Source organism: Pagrus major, chromosome 14 (genome assembly GCF_040436345.1).
Source record: "Pagrus major chromosome 14, Pma_NU_1.0".
Classification (NCBI taxonomy): domain Eukaryota; kingdom Metazoa; phylum Chordata; class Actinopteri; order Spariformes; family Sparidae; genus Pagrus; species Pagrus major.
This window is the reverse complement of record NC_133228.1, coordinates 18,803,287-18,823,215: the sequence shown is the minus strand read 5'-3', so window position 1 is coordinate 18,823,215 and position 19,929 is coordinate 18,803,287. Positions and strand designations below refer to the sequence as shown.

Below are 19,929 nucleotides of genomic sequence, written 5' to 3'. Positions count from 1 at the left end.
ATAGGTGGGTCTATTTGTCAATGACAACTTTATTGCAGATGATGATGATGCTGCAGCCACTACCCCATCCCCTACACCCCAAGCAGGTTGGTACACTTAACAACCCTTACTACTTCCTAATTTATTCCTTTTCATCTCATCCTTTGAGGATGTTGGCGCACTCAAATCGGCTCAAATAAACACCTTGTGAGTGCTTTGAATATCTTTGAGAAGAGCGCTCTTAAGTTTCCAGTTTGATTGTATGCCAAGTTTTTAGTCGGTCAGCTATACTGTTGCATTTATAAGGATTTGGGGTAGTAATAAAATCTTTAATTAATCCAATAGTTTTGTTTTTTGTGTATAAATTGCGTCATAACGTAATGGGTTCAGGCATTGGCTCAAACAACGCCACAGTTGGTACACGGTATATACATTTTTCATACGTATTTTCATGTCAAATCCATAAATATTCTGATGTATGTCTGTGCACTGACATACATGTATGTAGTAAACGTGTGACTTTTACATGCAAAATTCTCACAAGCACATCAACCTTTATTTACTCATCTCAAATAAAGGTATGGATGTGAAAATTATGTCACATGTATATATTATACGTACAAAATAAATACATGGTCGCGTAATGTGTATATGCATATTAATACACATCCACGTTATGTTCAATATATTGTTTAAAATCTACTAAAAGGGAATGCTGATGAATCTCAAATTTTGAATACGTTGTCCGATGAGTCATTCAATTTAACAGGATATTATTAAGTTTAGCGCAGATTTCTAGCTGTTGAGTGATAACAGATCATGCTAACAAATCAGCCTAGCTTACGTTACGTGTCAAACTTCTTTGTGCATTGGCATTCCCTTTTACATTGATACTCTTTCTTTCTTTCTTTCTTTTGCTTTTGTAAAATACATTGACATTTTGTGAAAATCCACTTACTTGCTGTCTTAATATCCAAACCACTGTTCTTCTAATCTAACACATGGTAAGGCAGCAAATAAGTTGTTTTTTTGTTTTTTTTTACCAAAATGTCAGAGTATTCTAAATGATCTTGGTTATATTTTAATTTCACTTATATGTAATAATTTGGGACTCTGTTAGGGACAATCCGGGATGCTTTCTATTAAAAAAGCTACAGTAAATAAAGCTGTTGTACGGTAGGGAAAATAACCATACATTTGCAAAACCAATAAGTCTTTTGGATGAAAGAAATACTTTCCCTTTTTTTTATAATAGATAATTTTATAATAGAATAATAGATTTGGTAATAATTTATTGATTTAGTTTCATTTTTGATTTGGGTTGTTTTTTAGCCACAATAGCAGCATGGACGGTCAATGTTGGTGTATCAGCCATTCCTTTTGTTTGGCTTTTTTTTTCTTTTCTTTTTTTGGTGCGCCAAGCCAGAATGGGTGCATTAAAGCACCTGTACTTGTAAACTTCTGGCTGGAAAATGTCAAACCTTCTCATTAAATATTTACAGTTCTGTTCCCACAAAGATGATGGTTGCTAATATTGCCAGTTGAAAGAGGAAGCAGGAAGCAAAATTACTTATTGTAATTGGTTTCAACGCTTATTTATTTCAGTTTTACAAGAGAAAAGACTTCAAAGATGAGGAATATATGGTGGGTTTGGCAAATGTACATTGGGTTATATTCCAGGACTGCTTCCCTTTAGCTTTTCTAATGGAAAACATCCAGCAGCTAGTCAAACCCACGCTGATGTAAACACAATATTCATCAAGTTTACCTGATTAATTTCAATGATAACTTTGTTTTTTTCACAGAAGATGCCAATTCACTCAAGAAACTCTCTATTGAGCTGCCTAGTAAGATCCCTTTGTTAAATCCTACAGCCATTTTAGTTCCTCTGCCCAAACCCGTAGCTACTCTAAATAAGATCTTCCCCACTGTCTGATTGTAGGAAACATGTTGGAGACATGTTTATTTGTAGATATTCCTGTGTGTTTGAGTTAGCTTTTCAACAGGAGAACGTCAAGATGTTCAAAATTTCCTTGCTAACACAAAACCATAAAATACTAATTTGTCTTCTTTATGTTGATTAGGCGTTTTGTTTTTTGTTTTCTGTTCACATAAATTGCCATTTATGTGCATACATTTGGAATTCTGATCGTAACAGTCATTTCTAAGTATTCATCAGATTTCAGTCAGAATTCCTCGGATCAGTGCTTTGCAAATGTAGAATTGCTTTCTAGTTTTGCTTTTTATGTGTGTGTGCTTGCTTCAGTGGACTTTACAGTAATATTTATTACAATATGCTGTAAATTTCTCTCTCTCTGTTTAGATGATAGCGTCCCTGTGCCAGCCATGGGGAGAAAAGACTCAGGTAATAAAGTGGTAGTCAAAAAAAAAGACTGATGGTCATTTTGTTTTTCACACAATTTAGACCGGTATCAGCAAAATCAGAATGTGGCTCAACCAGTTTCCTGTTTTCCGTCATAGCGATCAATTTGCATTACCATAAACGATTAAAAATGAGCAGACGGCGCTTGACAGACAATTTTGTCAATGGTGCAAAATGTAAAGACCGACCCAGGCTACGTTAATTTCAACTACACCTGAAAAGGCAACAGTGAGTGTGATTAATTCACATTCAGACCTCAGACTGCAAACAAGACCGGAGCACTTGGAGAATGAAGAAATTCACAAACACACTGAGTTTTCATAACTCCTTTATATTTTGCAGAAATGTCCTTTTAAAGGCGCCCTCATCTGGAAATTAGGCGCCCTTTCTGTGTTTCATATCGTCTGTTTCATGCTTTCCATGTTGCAAAAAGCTTAAATTCAGCTGCTGTACGAAGCGTGACGACTGAAAGTGAGAAAATGTGTCTGTGTCCGTCTATCTGTCCGTATAACTCTTCTTTGGTCAGACTTAAACTTTCAGATCGAAGATGAAAGGTGGGTTTATGAATTCCTCAACTGTATTGTTGTACTTTTCCTGGCACAATGGCAACAGAGAGCACTGTGTGATGTATGTGTTTCTCCTGACTGATCAGTGTGGTCTTTGGGAGAGGGCCAGGCCCCGGAGGACCTGGAAAAGCCTATTGACACCCCGCCACGGTCCACCCTGCTGATAGAGTCACCCCAAAGTGCCACTGTCCCTGTAGGTGAGTGAGAGCACAACAAAGAGGAGTTAAAGAAAAGTTGAAGATGGTTAAAGACATTTTGGGAAATATGCTGATTGACTTTCTTGCTGAGAGAAGAGAATGATGCCACTCTCAGGAGCTGGTATTTTGTAACCTCCAGACATAAACGCCTCAATATTTTCCATCTGTTTCTCGACTTTAAACTTATATTAGCTGGCTATAGCTTCATGGATTATTGATGGATAATAATTTTTATTAAATCAGCTTTCAGTGTGACATTAATTATATACTTATTATTGGACTTACAGACACTTTTCTCTGTGATCATACTGGAATTTGTCTCTAAAGGTGGAGACATCGTCTTTGTTGCCAAGGTGGAGGCCAAAGATCTTCTCCGCAAACCCACTATCAAGTGGTTTAAAGGAAAATGGATGGATCTGGCGAGCAAGACAGGAAAGCACTTGCAGCTTAAAGAGATCTTTGACCGATTCACCAAGGTACTGCATCTACACCTACGTGAGTACACATTAATGGAGCTGCTATACCAATTCTTATATATCACCCTCTGGCAGATCCACACATTTGAAATGCACATCATCAAGGCCAAAGACAACTATGCTGGAAACTACAGGTGTGAAGTCAGCTACAAGGACAAGTTTGACAGCTGTTCTTTTGACTTGGAAGTTAAAGGTTTGTTCAAGCATCAAAGTGCATTATATCAATTCTTAAAATGTCCACAAAATTAGACTAGCTTATGTGTCGTTACTGTCTTACAGAAGCTGAACAGGGCTCACAGAGTATTGATATTCGATCAGCTTTCAAAAGAAGGTAATGAAACTACAAGACATGGTGATATTGTGAAGGAATCAACAGCAACCATTATGAAATCATTATGCTACAGTACAGTATTTCACTTTCTTGGCATTCATTTCAGAAACAATGCTCTCTGACAAATTATTTATACTAATGAATGCTCCTGAAAAGTAAAGAAAAGAACAAGTGCGATGAATATTTCACTATCAAGTAATATTATCGTATGACATAAAAGTGTGACAAGATGGTTGTAATAATGTCATTAACCTTTCTCAAAGGTAATTACAAATCAACCAGCCGACTCGATGTGTAAATGAAGGCCAACGCTTGCATTTTAAATCTCCCTCCAAACAATGTATCTGGAAAGCAATGCAAAGCATCCCAGTATCATGTTGCTGCTCAGTAATGTTGCCTCAACATTGCAGAGACAATATTGCCTGGGACCTCTCTGGACGTGTCTTACACAAAACACCTTGTCTTAAGCTTTTATCTGGCAAAAGGCAAAAAAAAGGGTTTTTGTGTAAGCACCGATCGTGTGTTAGCGGGAAGCTAACGGAGCGATTGGCGTCAGAGCCGTTGCTTTGTGTTGCTCCTTTAGCATTGTTTTCTAGTGCCTTGTAGCTGATTTAAGTCTGATCTTTATTAATCTCTCCTTGTTAACAACAGCAGTGAAGGACAAGACGATGCAGGGGAGCTTGACTTTAGTGGTCTCCTTAAACATAGGTGAGAATCACATCCCGACCCTGAGTGGATTTTGTCCTTTTACAGCATTTATAAACCCTTTTCATTCTTTTGGATATGCTTCTTTTATCTTTCTTTCAAGTATTTCATAAATTTGATTTATATTAGGCTACTGCTTGAGTGGCAAATACATATCCACAGATGATACAGTGCTTTACCAGAGGTTTTCAAAGTCCAACACTGTGGGCCTCCCCTCAGAGGAAATCCGCCGAACTGCTCCGTCTCAACACCCCCGTTTACTCTAATGATAAAATATTTTGAAAAGTTAATATTTTTGGATTTGGTCACTCCTATTATTAGTTTTTGTTTTACTTTGACTTGAAGGATAATCATGCTTTAGGCGACACACAGAAAGTATAATGTTGACACACAGAATGTACAGTATAATATAATTGGCGTGACTCATATAGTTGACAGTGATGACACAGAGTATGCCGAATTAGCTATTAGCAGGTCCTATTTGCATTGTAGCCACTGACATGCAGACAGCTATCACTGGACTACTTTTACACTGAAGAAAATCTAAAAATGAGATGATTCTAAGGCAAGTTCTGAAGCTACGCAGAGCAACCTTTTGTAGCAGTCCAATTGTTTGAGACTTGCTATTTTTCTTTGTTTGGGCTGATTTTCCCTCATGACTAATTGCAGGGGATTCAGATCACCTGTGCACAGGTGGGGAGACTGACTCCTGATTGAGGAGTGGAAGCAGCTTGGGGTATTTCCTTCCCAGCCAATCAGGGTGTGATGACACCCTTTTTGTAAAGGCTTAAAAGAGGTGGGGAATGGCACACCGGTGGCTCTCACCCTCAGTCTGAATCTGTCCCTGACCCATTGAGAACTCATTCCCCCTCAGATTAGCAGCCAGAAACTCTGGTCTGTTTAGGCCCTATTTTGTATTCTTGGCTGCCCACATCTTTCTAGTGAGGAAACTTTGTTTATTTGGGAACCCCTTAAAACCCAAGCCCCTATACACTTTCAGTTTACCATTTTATTCCCCTGGGGCTTGTAGGAGGCAATTGTTTGTTATACCCAGAAGAGGCATTTGTTTATTGATTTTATTGTCCGAGTAGCGGACATTGGGCATTTCCCCTTAGATTTTCATGTTTTTTGTTTATATTTTTATGTAGGTTGGGCTGAGCCTGTTAGAAATTTTTATAGCCAGTACCGCTACACTTTTTCTCTGATTGCTATGATCAGATTTATTGATGTTTATGAGCGATGAGCATCATAATCATAATGATATCCTCAGAAAGTACAAGTCATATTGAATCTAAAAATATGAGAATCATACCTGTGAAGTGCGATTTTGACGCTAATCGTGGGATTCGCGCTCAAAGGGTTTTAAAGTACCTGAACTTTCTTTCACCTAATATCTCCCTCCACGCCCCCTTTAAACTCTCCGACACCTCTCTGGAAGGTGTGCCTCACAGTTTGAAAACCTCTGTGCTATACCAAAGCTTCTCTGGTAACTCAAAATAAACACCATGATGCATATTTCAGATGATACAGTGCAGCGTTTAAGTGTGAGTACAAATAGTCCTAGGCAGTGACACTGTTCACCAGCTAAATTACACATTTATTGTGGGCTTGTCTTCTTCTTCTCCCCTACATATTCAGAAATCAAAGGTTAGTAGAGAAAAACCAATAGGTTTTTAAAATGATTAGACCTTACTGCGGGTGAGTACTATAATCCTGTAGAGTCCCCAGCATGACGTGTAGCTCTAGGAATTGGACGAGCAAGAGTGTTGGCCTACTGTAGTACGGTAACACTTCATTTGAAGGCAGCATTCCTAACCGCTCTGTCAGCACTCATTAATGATGGAAATGGACCTCGCATCATAAACACTCAGGTGACAGCTCTTCATCGAGACATGAAGTCAAACGCCACCATTATGAAGCAGAGTACAGCATTTTGAATGATTAATGAAGTGCTGGTGAGCCATGGAGAAATGATGCTGTAAAATAGTGTTATCGCTACATTGTCATTTTGTTTAGAAATATAAGAAATATAAGGCAAATACCACCATGTTTATTTCAGCTTTTCTTGATAATTGCCTGAAAATAAACAGATGAGAAATACAAACGTAGAATGGAATAATGTTTTACGCTATTCACCTCCAACCTTTTCAGACATTTGGGAAAATGTCTATGAATGGCTGATTGAATGTTCTTTATATAAACTAATGGATAAACTCATGTCCAGGGAGACATTACCATTATTGACTTGGATCTCACGTATCTAACATCTCATAGACACTTTCATCATCTAACAATCTCTGAAGTGATCACTCAAACCAACAACAAACAAAGGGATGGGCCAGTTTATAAGAGCAACGTTAAGCGGACGCTAAAATCTTCAGAAATCAGTTTCCCATGAATCCCTGCATGCTGCATTTCAACACACGGAAACATTTGGCAATACAATGTGCTGAATGACACATTTTTCTCACGAGATAGGGAAAAAAGTCTCTCCTTTATTGATCTGTGTCTGCTCTTGTGTGCTATTTTTAAAATCCTACAGCACTGATTGTTTCATGTCGTGTCCAAACTAAAAGAACCCAAATTTCTCCTTCATTCATTCCCCATCAGTGTTTCCCTTTCATCGTTTAGTGCATGATAGTGACCCTTTTTAAAGCTATTTTCCAACCATTACTATGGATTTAATGACAACCCTATATTTTAGAAATAACACAGCTTTCTTCCCCCAGAAAAACATGTATGATAGAAGTTAGAAATACTCCTGACATTTTCCTTTTCTTTTTGTTGAATACTACACCGTTCTTACCTCTTCAGACATCAAAATCTAAGAAGAGAAGATTCCTCTTTGGCTGAAGACTTATAGACATGCAACTTGCGATGAGGAGTCATAAGGAGATATTGCTTTGTATTAAGTGGTCAAAAGAAAGCCAATTTGACAAAAACTAAATGTTTTTGAGCATCACAACCCCCACGAAAGTTCAGAATTTGCCACTCCGTCCGATAACCTTTGGAAGGTCTAGAAAAGCCGTACCATTAAATGGTTTTATTCCAATTCATGTGAGACAGGGGCAATGTGGACGATCCAGGAAGTCAAACTGTTTTGGCTTCATGCACCACTGTGCTCCACTTCTGATGTTGTATTGAGGTTTTTATCTTATTAGATCCATGGTTGGGAACATTTTTTGAGAGGATTGGTCTTAAATTTTCCCTGTAGATCTATTTCGTTTAATTTTCAGGCGATTTGAGGGGGGAATACCATCCCCTTTTTTTTCAGCAAAATGTTCACGATGCATCACTCCATTCCCAAGGGGCAGACAAAATATTTTAGGCATGGCTACAGATAGTTTTTACTATAGGGTTAGGGCCACCCCCCCTCCTTAAAATTAACAAATCACCTACTGATATTTACACTAATTATAAGTCTTCCTTCCGCCATGCTTACATCCTGAACATTTCTGATGAAATCCTGCTGTACACACATGAAAAATAATGCACAGACACAAATAACCATCCACAAATTAGAGGACACCGCTGTGTTTTGTGTTAATCGTGCTTCCACTCTGTTACAGTTAACATTTGACTCCACACACATAGACAGCTCATCATGCCCATCCCTTTGTGTGACATGTCCTGAGGAACGCTCTGCAGGGAAATGTGATGTGCAAACCAGGGAAAACATAAACCTAGTTAAATAAACTGATTGTCAAGCTTAAGGGTGCTCTCCTGGCTCTACCAATGCCTCAAAGAGTTTCCTGTTCTGGAGGTTAATGAGCAGTTCCTTAGGACACGTTGCAAACACCAGCCTATGACTCCAACCCTCACAAATGTCCCTCGAATCCGGCACCATTAGGGAGGTGAAACAGCAGGATGAAGGCCCAGATGTCGATGTTTGGGAGATCCTGAAGAATGCCCGCCCAGACCAGTATGAGAAGATTGCCTTTATGTACGGCATCACAGATCTGAGGGGTCTGCTGAAGAGGATGAAGAAGATGCCAAAAGAGGAGAAGAAAAGCGAAGGTAAATCAGTGTTTACCGACTTTTTGATGTGTTGCCACATCAGTCTCTATCTTATGAAGATAAACCTGACCTTTAATGATCTTTCGTGACTTGACTTTTCAAAGCTTTTGCAAAGAAACTCGAGCCAGCGTATCAGGTGGATAAAGGTGGAAAGATCCGCTTGGTGGTCGACCTGGCCGACCCAACAGTTGAGCTGAAGTGGTACAAGAATGGACAGGAAATCAGACCCACGCCCAAGTATGTGATGACATATTTTTTCAGTCTGTCCTCTGTGTCTTCAACACCGCACAAATGAAACGTGTTTTTAAACAAAGGCGTTTGATTTGTGGCATCACTCTTCTTTGGTTTCAATGGTTCACATAGTTTACACCTCAAAGATTCATTGTCCTCTTTTCAAAAACAAATCACAGGGGCTACAGTTTTACAAATCCCCCCCATCAAAATATATTAAAACCAAAAAGAGGCTTAATAAGACATTATTTCGAGTGTAACCCTACAGAGTCACACTACAGCCAGATCAGTCCACTCTACTGTGAACCATTGCTAGTGAACAAATAACGATCTCTCGACTCTAATGTGGCTCTAATCAATCTCACACACACACATATTAGGAACATTATGAATTCATAAGGCTATATAAAAGGCCCTAGAGCTACATTGGGTGTAAATGCGGTGTATGATGTCAACTGTTCATTGTCATTAACTGTATATGTCCTCCTCTGTACAGGAAAAAGGTGGTACCTCCTTCACAGGTCTTTAACCAAGTCTGGCTTTGAAACAAATGTAATGGTTGCTAAATCCCACACTATAAGTTGATAAAAACAAATGATTACCACTGTTACCTTAATAACAGGAATGCTATTGATATGTTGGCGTCATGATTAAGTTGAGTTCAAATCCAGAATGGCCCAAAAGGGTTCTACGAGTACTTTGTAGGACGACAATACTTGATTATACTAGACAAACTTTGGAATTTTGAAAAAAAAAAGCTAAAACTTTAAAGCTGCTCTAACTCATATTTAATTTTGACAATGAATCAAATGTCAAAGTGTAACTCATAGGTGTTCCCCTCTACTCTACAGTGATTTTTAGCATCTTTAAGCTAGTATTATACATCCTGAAAACTGAAAATAATAAGTAACCAAGTTGTCACCACCCAGCCAACTTTTGCTGTGTCCCAATCCCAATAAATGTAGATATTAAATTAAAAGGTTTTATGAAGTTGTAGAAAAGTTAAAACAGATATGAGGATTTAAAGTAGATAAACTCTACAGTCCTGTTCAAAGCCATGCAAAGTTAAAGCCATCTGGGAGGTTATTGCTGTTTTCTGGTTTTGGTCTCCTGTGCCGTTTTTCTGTGGGACTTCCTGTTCCGAAGACTCTCTTTAGACACTGTGTGATATGTAGACGACAACATCCAGGCATGATGTCTCTCTGTCTTTGTCTGTCTGTCTATCTGTCTGTCATATCATGGTGTTTCTTCCTGTCTGCCATAATCACATCCTGTAAACTGCCTGTGCTCCGGCTCCATTCTGGCTCCACTGCTGGACTTTAGTCAAAGGAAGTAAGTCCATCCATCTAGTCGATTCTTCCTTTTACATGTCAGAGTTTTGGTGTGATCCCGTCTGCATGTTGAGTGTAATACTGATGTTGCAGTTCTTTATTTTGTCGACACTGCTACACATTTTGATTTAAATAATTATTTTTGGTTTTTTTGACAAACTTCCTTTCTTTCTTTTACTTACTATCCATTCTTCTAAGTATGTTTGTCATGCAGTTGATTAGTGATGTGACTAATGGACTTCCTGTTCAGGTATATCTTTGAGCATAAGGGCACACAAAGGATCATGGTCATCAACAACTGCTCCATGATGGATGACGCAGCCTATTCTGTAGCTGCGGGAGACGAGAAATGCTCCACAGAGCTGTTTGTGAAAGGTGCCTAGATTAACTGTTCATCTTCATTTACTGTATGTGACCCGACATACAGCAGATTTGTTAGTGTACCTTGCTGTCCGCCCTTGTTCAGTTTCTTCGTCCTCTCCCGTCTTATAGAATTGCCAATAAAGATTGTTAAAGGTATCGAGCCTGTGAAGACCACAGTGAACGAGAGGATTGAGCTGGAGTGTGAGGTGTCAGAGGAAGGTGCTCAAGTCAAATGGTAAGACTCAAGAAGCATTTCAAGATTCATATTTTAATAACTTGCTGAAAGGATTACAAGCCTCTTTCAGCCTGGACAAAGTTATGTGTCAGAGGTTGCTTTACGAGTCAAACTAGACTGCTTTGAGGCCGAACAAAAGAAGAAGCCACTGGTTTGTTTGCCCCTAAAATAAAGCTTTACAAATGATCTTGGAGGCACTGTAAATGTAACAATGATACATTCATGTTAAGCTTATGTAAACTGTCTGTTTACTGCTCATTTATCCGTGGCATGAGTGTAAGTTCAAACACTACTTCCTGCTTCAGGATGAAGAACGGCGTTGAGGTTCCAACAGGAGTGCGCTCCAGATACCGAGTAAAGTGTGAAGGAACAAAACACTTCTTGGTGATTGATGACGCCTCCAGAGAAGACACTGGGACGTACTCCATCATGGCTTCTGGTGGCACATCTGAGGCTCATGTACAGGTTGACTGTATGTAGCATCTCTGCCATTTTATAATGTATGTTTGTTTGAATGTTTTTCAAAGGAGTTCATATTGATAATCATCTCTGTTCTGTTCTGTTCTGTACCCTTCTAATACTGTTATTAGTGAAGCCATTGAAGGTGTACCAGGACCTGCAGGATATGACAGTGAAGCTGGGTCAACCCATCAAGCTGCACTGTGAGATTTACCCCGGCAACGTCCCGGGTCGTTGGTACAGGAATGGACAGCTGATCCAACCCAGTGACCGCATCAACATCATACACAGAAATAAGTATGTAATCCCTGTTCAAAAGACTCAATCATCAATTTACACTTATTAACCTCATTTTGGCTTTTTTAGGATCCATCGTCTTGAAATTGAGACCAGCTCCCTTCATGACGCAGGAGATTACACTTTTGTACCTGAGGGATATTCACAGAGCCTCTCTGCCAAAATTCACATTATTGGTACGCAACCTATGCTTCATTAGATCAGAGTATTTTATACATTGACACCTTCACTTTATAATATCGATGACATCATTTCTGCAGACCCACCGAGGGTGCACTTGGAGAGCTTGAACTTCCCCGACAACACGGTGACAATTGTGGCAGGAAACAAACTTCGCCTGGAGATCCCCATCAGTGGAGAACCAGCTCCCAGAGTGGTGTGGATGAAGGGCGAGAGGGTGAGCTTTAATCTTTTTGGTCTTCACCTCCAATAAAGGGTAATATTTTCCTAAATGTCAACAAATCCCACGAGAAGATAAAACCAAAGAACTTCCTGACTTCCCTTTTCTGTCTCTGGCACTCAGGCTAAGGCCCAGTGGTTCCTATTATAGACAGACATCTTTCATTTTAAATTTAAATTTAAAAAGGCTAAATAATTAACTAAAACAGCTGAGCATTGTAGGTTTTGTCAAACGTTATTCAAGACCGAGGAAAATATGCATTTGCTAGGGGACTATTTTCAGCTACGGAGTAAAACACGTTTGGTGCTCTAGTGAGTATTTCCAGCAGCAGGACCTTTTTAATAGTGGGATTAAATCATGCGAGGAATAATATCAGCCTTTGAATACACAGACAGAAGTTGTTTGGGTTTAATCAACTGTTGGGTTTGGCCTTTTCATTGGTTCTGTTGACAACGAGAAAAATATGTAATATCTGGGAGGCTTACATGTAATTTTTTCCCGTTTTGTTTGTCCTAGGTGATTCTTGAGTCGGGCCATCGTGTCCGAGCTGAAACATACGGCGACCAGACCAGCCTGACGATTGAAGTCACAGAGCGGGAGGACAGCGGCAACTACAAGATAGTCCTGCAGAATGAGGCTGGTGAAGACACAGCCAGCGTCAAGATCAAGGTCGTCGGTAAGTCGTCACAAAACAGTTGTGGACAGTTGAGAATTTGTTTCTTGAATCTTTGACATGGCTTTGTTGTGTCGTCTACAGATATCCCTGACCCTCCAGAGGCTCCCTTGGTCCCTGAAGTGGGTGGTGATTGGTGCTCTATGACATGGGAACCACCAAAATATGATGGCGGTTCACCAATATTAGGTACACATCGCATTTTACTTATTAACACAGCTTAAATGTGTGTGTTGGTATTAAATGAGAATCTTTCTGATTGTCCTCCAAAGGCTACTTTGTCGAGAGGAAGAAGAAACAGAGCTCCAGGTGGATGAGACTGAACTTTGACCTGATCAAAGAAACACAATTCGAACCCAAGAAGATGATTGAAGGAGTGCCATACGAGGTCCGCATCTTCGCCGTCAATGCCATCGGTGTGTCCAAGCCGAGTGAACCATCAAAAGCCTTTACTCCCCTCGGTGAGTAGCCCGAAAAGCAGTCTGACCTTTGAGCTGCTTCTGCCAATAATCTGTCCAGGAAAGTATTAGCTTCAGTTTATCTAACAACCGTTTCATAATAATGGAGGAAATTTCAAAGAGTGGGCCTCTGATAGTGCATGTGAGATCTGCCCTTGGTAACCCGGTGATGCAGCTGTTCCTCCCGATACCCCACCATCCCAAGCATTCTGACTGTGACCTCCACTGGACACGCAGGAGCTTTAGAGGATATTAAATATGTCTTTATAATGTCTGCCAAATCATCTGCGGATTAGAGATTTAGGAGATCAGGTCTGTCAGAGGGTTCAATAGGAGTTAAATATGATTCGGAATACAAGAATAGACGGCAAGAGCGGGGTCTAATGAGATCTGACATGGAGACTGATAGCATACCAGCCAGAGAGAGCGAGGCGCCCTGCTCACGTGTTCCTCACTTGCCAAAATGGATGTTTTCCGATCTCGTTCATACCCATTGTTGGAACACATAATGAGGGATAGTGGAGGTGGCTATGACTATTCTGATCTCTAAAACCTTTATCTCGACTCAGCTGTGACCAGTGAGCCCACCATGCTGGTCGTGGATGATGTCACCGACACCACAGTGACCGTAAAGTGGCGTCCTCCTGAGACCATCGGAGCTGCCGGTCTGGACGGATACTTGGTGGAGTACTGCATAGAAGGAAGTGAGACAACCTCAAATGTTGTAAAAGGCCCCAACAGGCTGTGTGATTGTGACGAAAGTTGATGATTGTGAGAGAAACGTGGGGAAATCTGTGGTTGTCAATCCGAACTATTGTGAGAGACATGTGAGAGTTTTGCATCCAATCATAGCCGGCGTTGAAAGTGTCGGAAAAATGTAAGAATCTATTATGTAATGTTTCAGCATTCAAATATCTTCAAATTACTAGATCTTTGTTTTATATATCCATGAGATGTAGACTCCAGTGATGTTTAAACCCCAAAAAATCTATAATTTTTTCACTGTAAACGCAGTATGTAGGGGCCTTAAGTTGTTTGTACATATTAGTCATAACCCAAAAGCACAGAATTAGACCTGAAACAGAAACTGAAGAATATTCAGTGCATGCTGTACACAAATTGCTTTTCAACTGGACTGTTTGTCCCCTACAGCTAATGACTGGGTAGTATCCAACAAGGAGCTGACAGAGAAGACCAAGTACACCATCACTGGGCTATCTCCAGGGTGTAAAATCTTAGTTCGAGTCAAAGCCCTCAACGCTGCCGGAGCCAGCGCTCCACGCACCCTTCAGCACTCCATCCTGGTCAAAGAGGTTATCGGTGAGCTCTGAAAACTGCCTTTGAGATTATTTTTCTAATAATAAGAATATATAATCCCTCAATCACGCACTTTATGGTCAATCTCCTCCTCAGAACCTCCCAAGATCCGTGTCCCCCGACACTTGAAGCAGACATACACTCGCAGAGTTGGAGAAGCAGTCAACCTCGTTGTGCCATTTATGGTAAAGCAGTGTCCCAATCTATCCTTAATCACTGCATCTCCGAGCAGAATAACAAACCCTGTGTGATGTCTGCAGGGCAAACCAAGGCCGAAGGTCACCTGGCTGAAGGACGGCCAGGCCATAGAGCCAACACACGTCAGCATCCGCAACACAGACTGCGACAGCATCATCTTCATCCGTAAGGCCGAACGCAGCCACTCTGGGAAGTATGAGATGAGTGTGCAGGTTGAAAACCACATGGACACGGCCATCATTGACATACAAATCGTAGGTGAGGGAATGGACCTTCTTCTTACAGAGGATCCTCAAAAATGCCCTTAAAATTACACTTATACTTCAACTATTGTTACACAATCTTTTCTCTGGTTGCTAGACCTCCCTGGACCTCCTCAGGCTGTTACAATCGAAGATGTTTGGGGAGGAAATGTAGCTCTGGTCTGGACTCCTCCAAAAGACAACGGCAACGCCCCGATATCAGGCTACACCATTCAAAAAGCAGACAAGAAGACAATGGTAGGAGATCGATTTTACAAGACATAATAAACTGAAATTGCAACGATGTGTATTCGATATTTACAAGCTTCGATCTGCTTTATAGGAGTGGTACACATGCATTGAGCACTACCATCGCAACTGCATCACCATCACAGAGCTGGTGGTTGGAAACGAGTACTTTTTCAGGATCTTTTCAGAGAACATGTGTGGCCTGAGCGAAGCTGCCACCCAAACCAAAAAGAGTGCCCTCATCGTGAAAGAAGGTATCAGTTATTGTCGTGTTAGTACTAAATAATAAGTTCTGATGAGAGGAAAGTGCTTCCAAAGCCAAAACTCTGGAACAAATCTCAGTTTTCACATGTTGAAAATGTCAATAAAGTTGTCATTTCACTATTTCTTCCACAGCTGTTATCTGAAAGGTACTGTCAGTGATGTTTTCCACCCTGAAGTGAAGCCTGTATTTACAGCCTCACTGTCTAATCTAACAGGGGTCGGGCTATGACTGACAGGCCTTTAAACATTGTTGTTGTAGACTCAGCCGATGATAAACACGAAACATTGTCTTTCCCTCATCACATAGGGAATTCCCCACATGATACCGCTCAGCACCAGTATCATGCACAACCCCATTCCTTTACCCTTACCCCCACAGGCATGCAGCTGAAAACGCACAATTACGAAGACCACGACTTCAAAGAGGCGCCAAAGTTCACGCAGCCGCTGATCAACACTTTTGCCGTCGCCGGCTACAACACGACGCTCAACTGTAGCTTCCGTGCCAACCCAAGGGTAGGTGGTACAACAACAGGTAAAAGTGGCGTATGTGTAGATTACGTTGTTTTATGGCACTGGCAAAAAGATTTTAAAGATATTTTTTTTCAATTTAAAACTGAGGGATTATCAGGACACCCATTTGTCTGCTGGATTAACATGATCATGCCTCTGAAGTTTCTGTCGTCTGACTGCAGGCCAAAGTGATCTGGATGAAGAATAAGATGACCATCATCGACGACCCGCGCTACCGCATGTTTAGCAACCAGGGAGTATGTACTCTGGAGATCAGGAAGCCCAGCCCCTATGATGGGGGTATGTACACCTGCAAGGCCATCAACGACCTGGGAGAGGCCCAAGTGGACTGCAAGCTGGAAGTCAAAGGTCAGTGAGGACCAGGAGGCGTACTCTCCATGCCTTCCTGGGAACCTGAATCTGGTCTCCCAAAGCCTTTCTTGTTTATTTCTTAATTACTTTGGTAGTGCTTTTTAGCAGTATCCATGGTGATTTCTTCATCGACAAAAGACAAACAAGTGAATTTTAAATAGAAATCAGTAAGTGTTAAATAGATGGCTTTGGGAAACCAACTCTACAGGAGTACTGTAGTGTTTAAACTGTGTGCTGTAGTCTACCAAAGTGCTGACCACAGGCGGACATGTAAGTATCTGATTGAGTTGCACCAGCTATTCCTAAATTCATGTTTAAAGTTGTGTCCTTCTGACGTTCTTAGTAACTATTAGTTTGTTTCTTTTGAATTAGTAAATGTGGTTGCACCATTAAAACTTAAGAAATGTCTTAGCTAGTAGAGACATTAGTAATATGTTGCCAGAAAACATCTGTAGCACTGCTGAGTGCATAACACAACTGTGGAACAAAAGCAGCTTTAGGAGCCAAAATGATATATCAACCTGACAAGACTTCATTTATATATGTCAGATTTAGTAGCATTTTCTTTAGAGCAGGAGTGAGAGATATCTGGTTATGCTAACGTAGGGATAGTAGAGCATGGGCTTTCCTGTAACTAACAAATCTCTATATAAGAACTGGTTTGCGTGGTGCATTCAAGTTTAACTTAGTGATGAATCTCAACATGTGTTAAAACCTAGCAAAGTTTGAGTTTATGACTAGCTGGTGCAACTGGCTCCTGGACACCATTTTTAAAATAATGACATAATAATCTGTTTCATATCATTGTGTGCAGTGCACATAATACCTGGTGACACTTTCCCATCACCACCACATGTGCAGGTTTATCCCCCTGTGTTCTCTATCCAGTCCCTCATCATCATCACAACACACCACGTCAACACACAGTCTGTCACCAGTCACACCTCAGTAGGCATAACTTATAGCGCTGTGATGTTCTTGTGTCGTCCTAAACTATTCTCCACAGATTCCAGCGTCCTCTTGGTGCCACACAGTTAACTCCTCATATAAAAGAGTTCAGTAATAACTCAGCTGTATTCCCTGGTGCACACATATAACTCCATGTAAACATTTTGTTAACCCCTCTTCTCTTCTCTCTCCCCCAGTCCAAACTCAAGAATTGTGAATGTATGTTCTCATATAAGGTAAGCTTTCATATGGTTTTGACATATGAAGCTTATGTCATTCATTATGCATCTTTCAGCCGGCTTGTAACCTCGCTTTTCTCAGTCGCTGGGACTGTTGTAGCTGTTCTTCCTTATGAAGGCAGGATCCAGAGAAATAATTATGAAATCAGGCTTTAATGAAACAAAGTCTGCATGACTGCGTTTGCCAAATTCTACAGCTCTGTGGCTGGCTGAATTTAACAACCCTGTTTTAAATATTTTTAATTGATTGAAATGAAATTGTGTGAAATCAAAGACTACCTCTCATGTATTTTGTGCCACAGACAAGGTGAGTAAAATTTTTGTAAACTTTCTAACCTGTGCCGAAAAAAATCCAAAGCATCGCCTGTAGAGGCTGGGACTGAGTTTAATGCTATGTTGGAATGACAAAGCCTCTCTCTGCTGTTAAATCAAATCGTACAGAACAATGCATACTAACACCGGGTATTTTCCTTGTTCTTTTTGGAACTGAGTAATGAGATGTGTATGAACATTAGGAGGCAGAACAGTTCCTGTTAAAAGGCCTATCCCTTATCTTACAGTGGTTGAAAGTAAGTATATTCATTGAAGTGACGAATCAGTCAGGCTGGTGCCACTTCTAGAGAAGGGCGTGGGGGTCTGTTTCCACTTTAAATAAAGGATCTGAGTACTTCTTCTGCCACTGTGAGAATATCAAGGATGACTATAGACAGTGAATGCTTAATTAATATGGAATATTTCAGATGTTGGATCTGCATTGTATTTCAGTGGAATACATTGTTTCTAGTTCTGCAAGCTTGAGCAGATGTAGATTTACAAACTGAGTGTGGATTGCACCCATGAGCTATTCTGACCACCTCTCTTCTCTCCTCTCACTCCTTATCCAGAGTTGTAAACTCCTGGCCTTTCTTCTTTGCACTGTGTTTGATCAGCCTCTTGCTCTTGAGCTTTTCTCCTCTTCTCTTTTGTCTTCCTCTCTCTGTTTTTCACCCCCCACATCTGCCTCTGCCCCTCACAACAATATTAAAAAAGAGTTTCTCCTCTTGTCCCTCAGGAGGCTTCACCTTTTACGAACTCATGCAACGTGGAGTGCCCCTGAACCTGATTGACAAGTACATGAACGAGTCCAAGATTGTCGAGCAGGAGAAGTAAAATCGGACAGAGTGCAATGAGAGACTTTAGCTTTGCAGACATTTGCCGCCACCAGTGATCCTCTTCTCTCACCTATTGAGGTCAGCGGCCTGAACGTGGAGGGATGGATGATGGAGAGAAGGCGGGACTGTTTGAGGGAATGAAGGGGAGGGTGTACTGGTCTGTGGTGTGGCATGCTGTGTGCGGGTTTGGAGCTAGTTACCATAGGAAATAAAAGCCAGTTTGCGTCTTTGTCCCCCTCTTGTGTTTGAAAGACTGTGTCAGCTCAGATGCATGTCGGCAGTGTTTTGGTTCATGTAGTGTGTAAAAAAAACAGAAAAAAAAGACATATACAAAGCACAAATAAAGCACAGCAACACAGTATTTACATGATGATTCTTGTTGGGAGTGTCTGTTGAAGGTGGTAATTTATTTCCGGGGGCTGAAAGAAGGGAAAAGGGAATGTATAAACAAACGTTTGGTGTTTGTATGGTGTGTCAGAACTTATATATGGAAAGAAAAAATATAAATAGATCAGAGTAAAGTTGGATAAATGAATGTGTAGACCCTTTCAAGTTAATATTCACATTTCACTATTTTGTGTTGATTATTTATGTGTAATAAGTGGCAAAATGTAGAGGTTTACACAGAGTCCATAATTTGCATGACACATTATGCTTTTTGGATTCATATTGGACTTGAGGCTTGATGCTCGGTCATGTGTGCATGCATTTACCTTTGTAATTATGTCTCATGGATTAAAATAAAAAAGTAATTTGAAAAATTGTACTGTTTTTAGGGCTATTTTTGTTTGTATCACTTATAATAGTATGAATGTTTAAATAAACAATTAAAGCTTGTATACAGAGATTCATCCTTGTGGAAAATAACCCAATAGATTGATTATGGTGTACAAGGTGGACTAAAAAAAAAATTACTAAATGTTGCTTTCATGCACAAACAATTTATAAGTGATTTTGTGCACACTGGTTGGCCGATGCTTGGGCACTATTATATTGGTGATAGCTTATACATGCTGGGTAGCCTTATAATCAAATCCAATAAATAATTCAGTATCAAAACATTTAAATCTGCAAGATCCAGTTTATTATTTGAATCTGCTCACTCATAGGTACCAGCCATCTAAATACACCAGATTTTTTTCATCTAGATCCATGTATTATCCCCCGAGAAATTAACAAATGTAGCAAAAGGTCCAATTGAGCAATGTTAAAGAAAGTAAGAGACAACTCCTGATTATGGCCTAGACCCATCTTCTATCCAAGTTTCGTAAAAATCTGTTAAGTAGTTTTTGCGTAATCCTGCTGACAAACCAACTGACAAATGGACATGGATGA

General features: G+C 40.3%; 1 protein-coding gene across 1 annotated transcript in view; it reads left to right on the top strand.

Annotated features, from left to right (window-relative positions):
- The window catches only part of mybpc1 (myosin binding protein C1), a 28,125-nt gene extending 8,896 nt beyond the window's left edge, over window positions 1–19,229 (top strand). Inside the window, exons 5-34 of the mRNA XM_073481164.1 lie at window positions 39–86; window positions 1,785–1,826; window positions 2,303–2,344; window positions 3,015–3,125; window positions 3,453–3,601; window positions 3,677–3,794; window positions 3,881–3,932; window positions 4,584–4,640; window positions 6,276–6,284; window positions 8,488–8,654; window positions 8,759–8,891; window positions 10,209–10,217; window positions 10,467–10,591; window positions 10,709–10,814; window positions 11,120–11,286; window positions 11,405–11,570; window positions 11,640–11,746; window positions 11,831–11,967; window positions 12,487–12,646; window positions 12,728–12,832; window positions 12,916–13,104; window positions 13,671–13,805; window positions 14,254–14,421; window positions 14,515–14,603; window positions 14,679–14,874; window positions 14,977–15,116; window positions 15,202–15,361; window positions 15,751–15,887; window positions 16,067–16,253; window positions 18,495–19,229. Coding sequence (XP_073337265.1) covers window positions 39–86; window positions 1,785–1,826; window positions 2,303–2,344; window positions 3,015–3,125; window positions 3,453–3,601; window positions 3,677–3,794; window positions 3,881–3,932; window positions 4,584–4,640; window positions 6,276–6,284; window positions 8,488–8,654; window positions 8,759–8,891; window positions 10,209–10,217; window positions 10,467–10,591; window positions 10,709–10,814; window positions 11,120–11,286; window positions 11,405–11,570; window positions 11,640–11,746; window positions 11,831–11,967; window positions 12,487–12,646; window positions 12,728–12,832; window positions 12,916–13,104; window positions 13,671–13,805; window positions 14,254–14,421; window positions 14,515–14,603; window positions 14,679–14,874; window positions 14,977–15,116; window positions 15,202–15,361; window positions 15,751–15,887; window positions 16,067–16,253; window positions 18,495–18,592 — 3,509 coding nt within the window. The 3' untranslated portion in view covers window positions 18,593–19,229. The remainder of the gene's footprint in view (window positions 1–38; window positions 87–1,784; window positions 1,827–2,302; window positions 2,345–3,014; window positions 3,126–3,452; window positions 3,602–3,676; window positions 3,795–3,880; window positions 3,933–4,583; window positions 4,641–6,275; window positions 6,285–8,487; window positions 8,655–8,758; window positions 8,892–10,208; window positions 10,218–10,466; window positions 10,592–10,708; window positions 10,815–11,119; window positions 11,287–11,404; window positions 11,571–11,639; window positions 11,747–11,830; window positions 11,968–12,486; window positions 12,647–12,727; window positions 12,833–12,915; window positions 13,105–13,670; window positions 13,806–14,253; window positions 14,422–14,514; window positions 14,604–14,678; window positions 14,875–14,976; window positions 15,117–15,201; window positions 15,362–15,750; window positions 15,888–16,066; window positions 16,254–18,494) is intronic.
- Window positions 19,230–19,929: the final 700 nt, after the last annotated feature.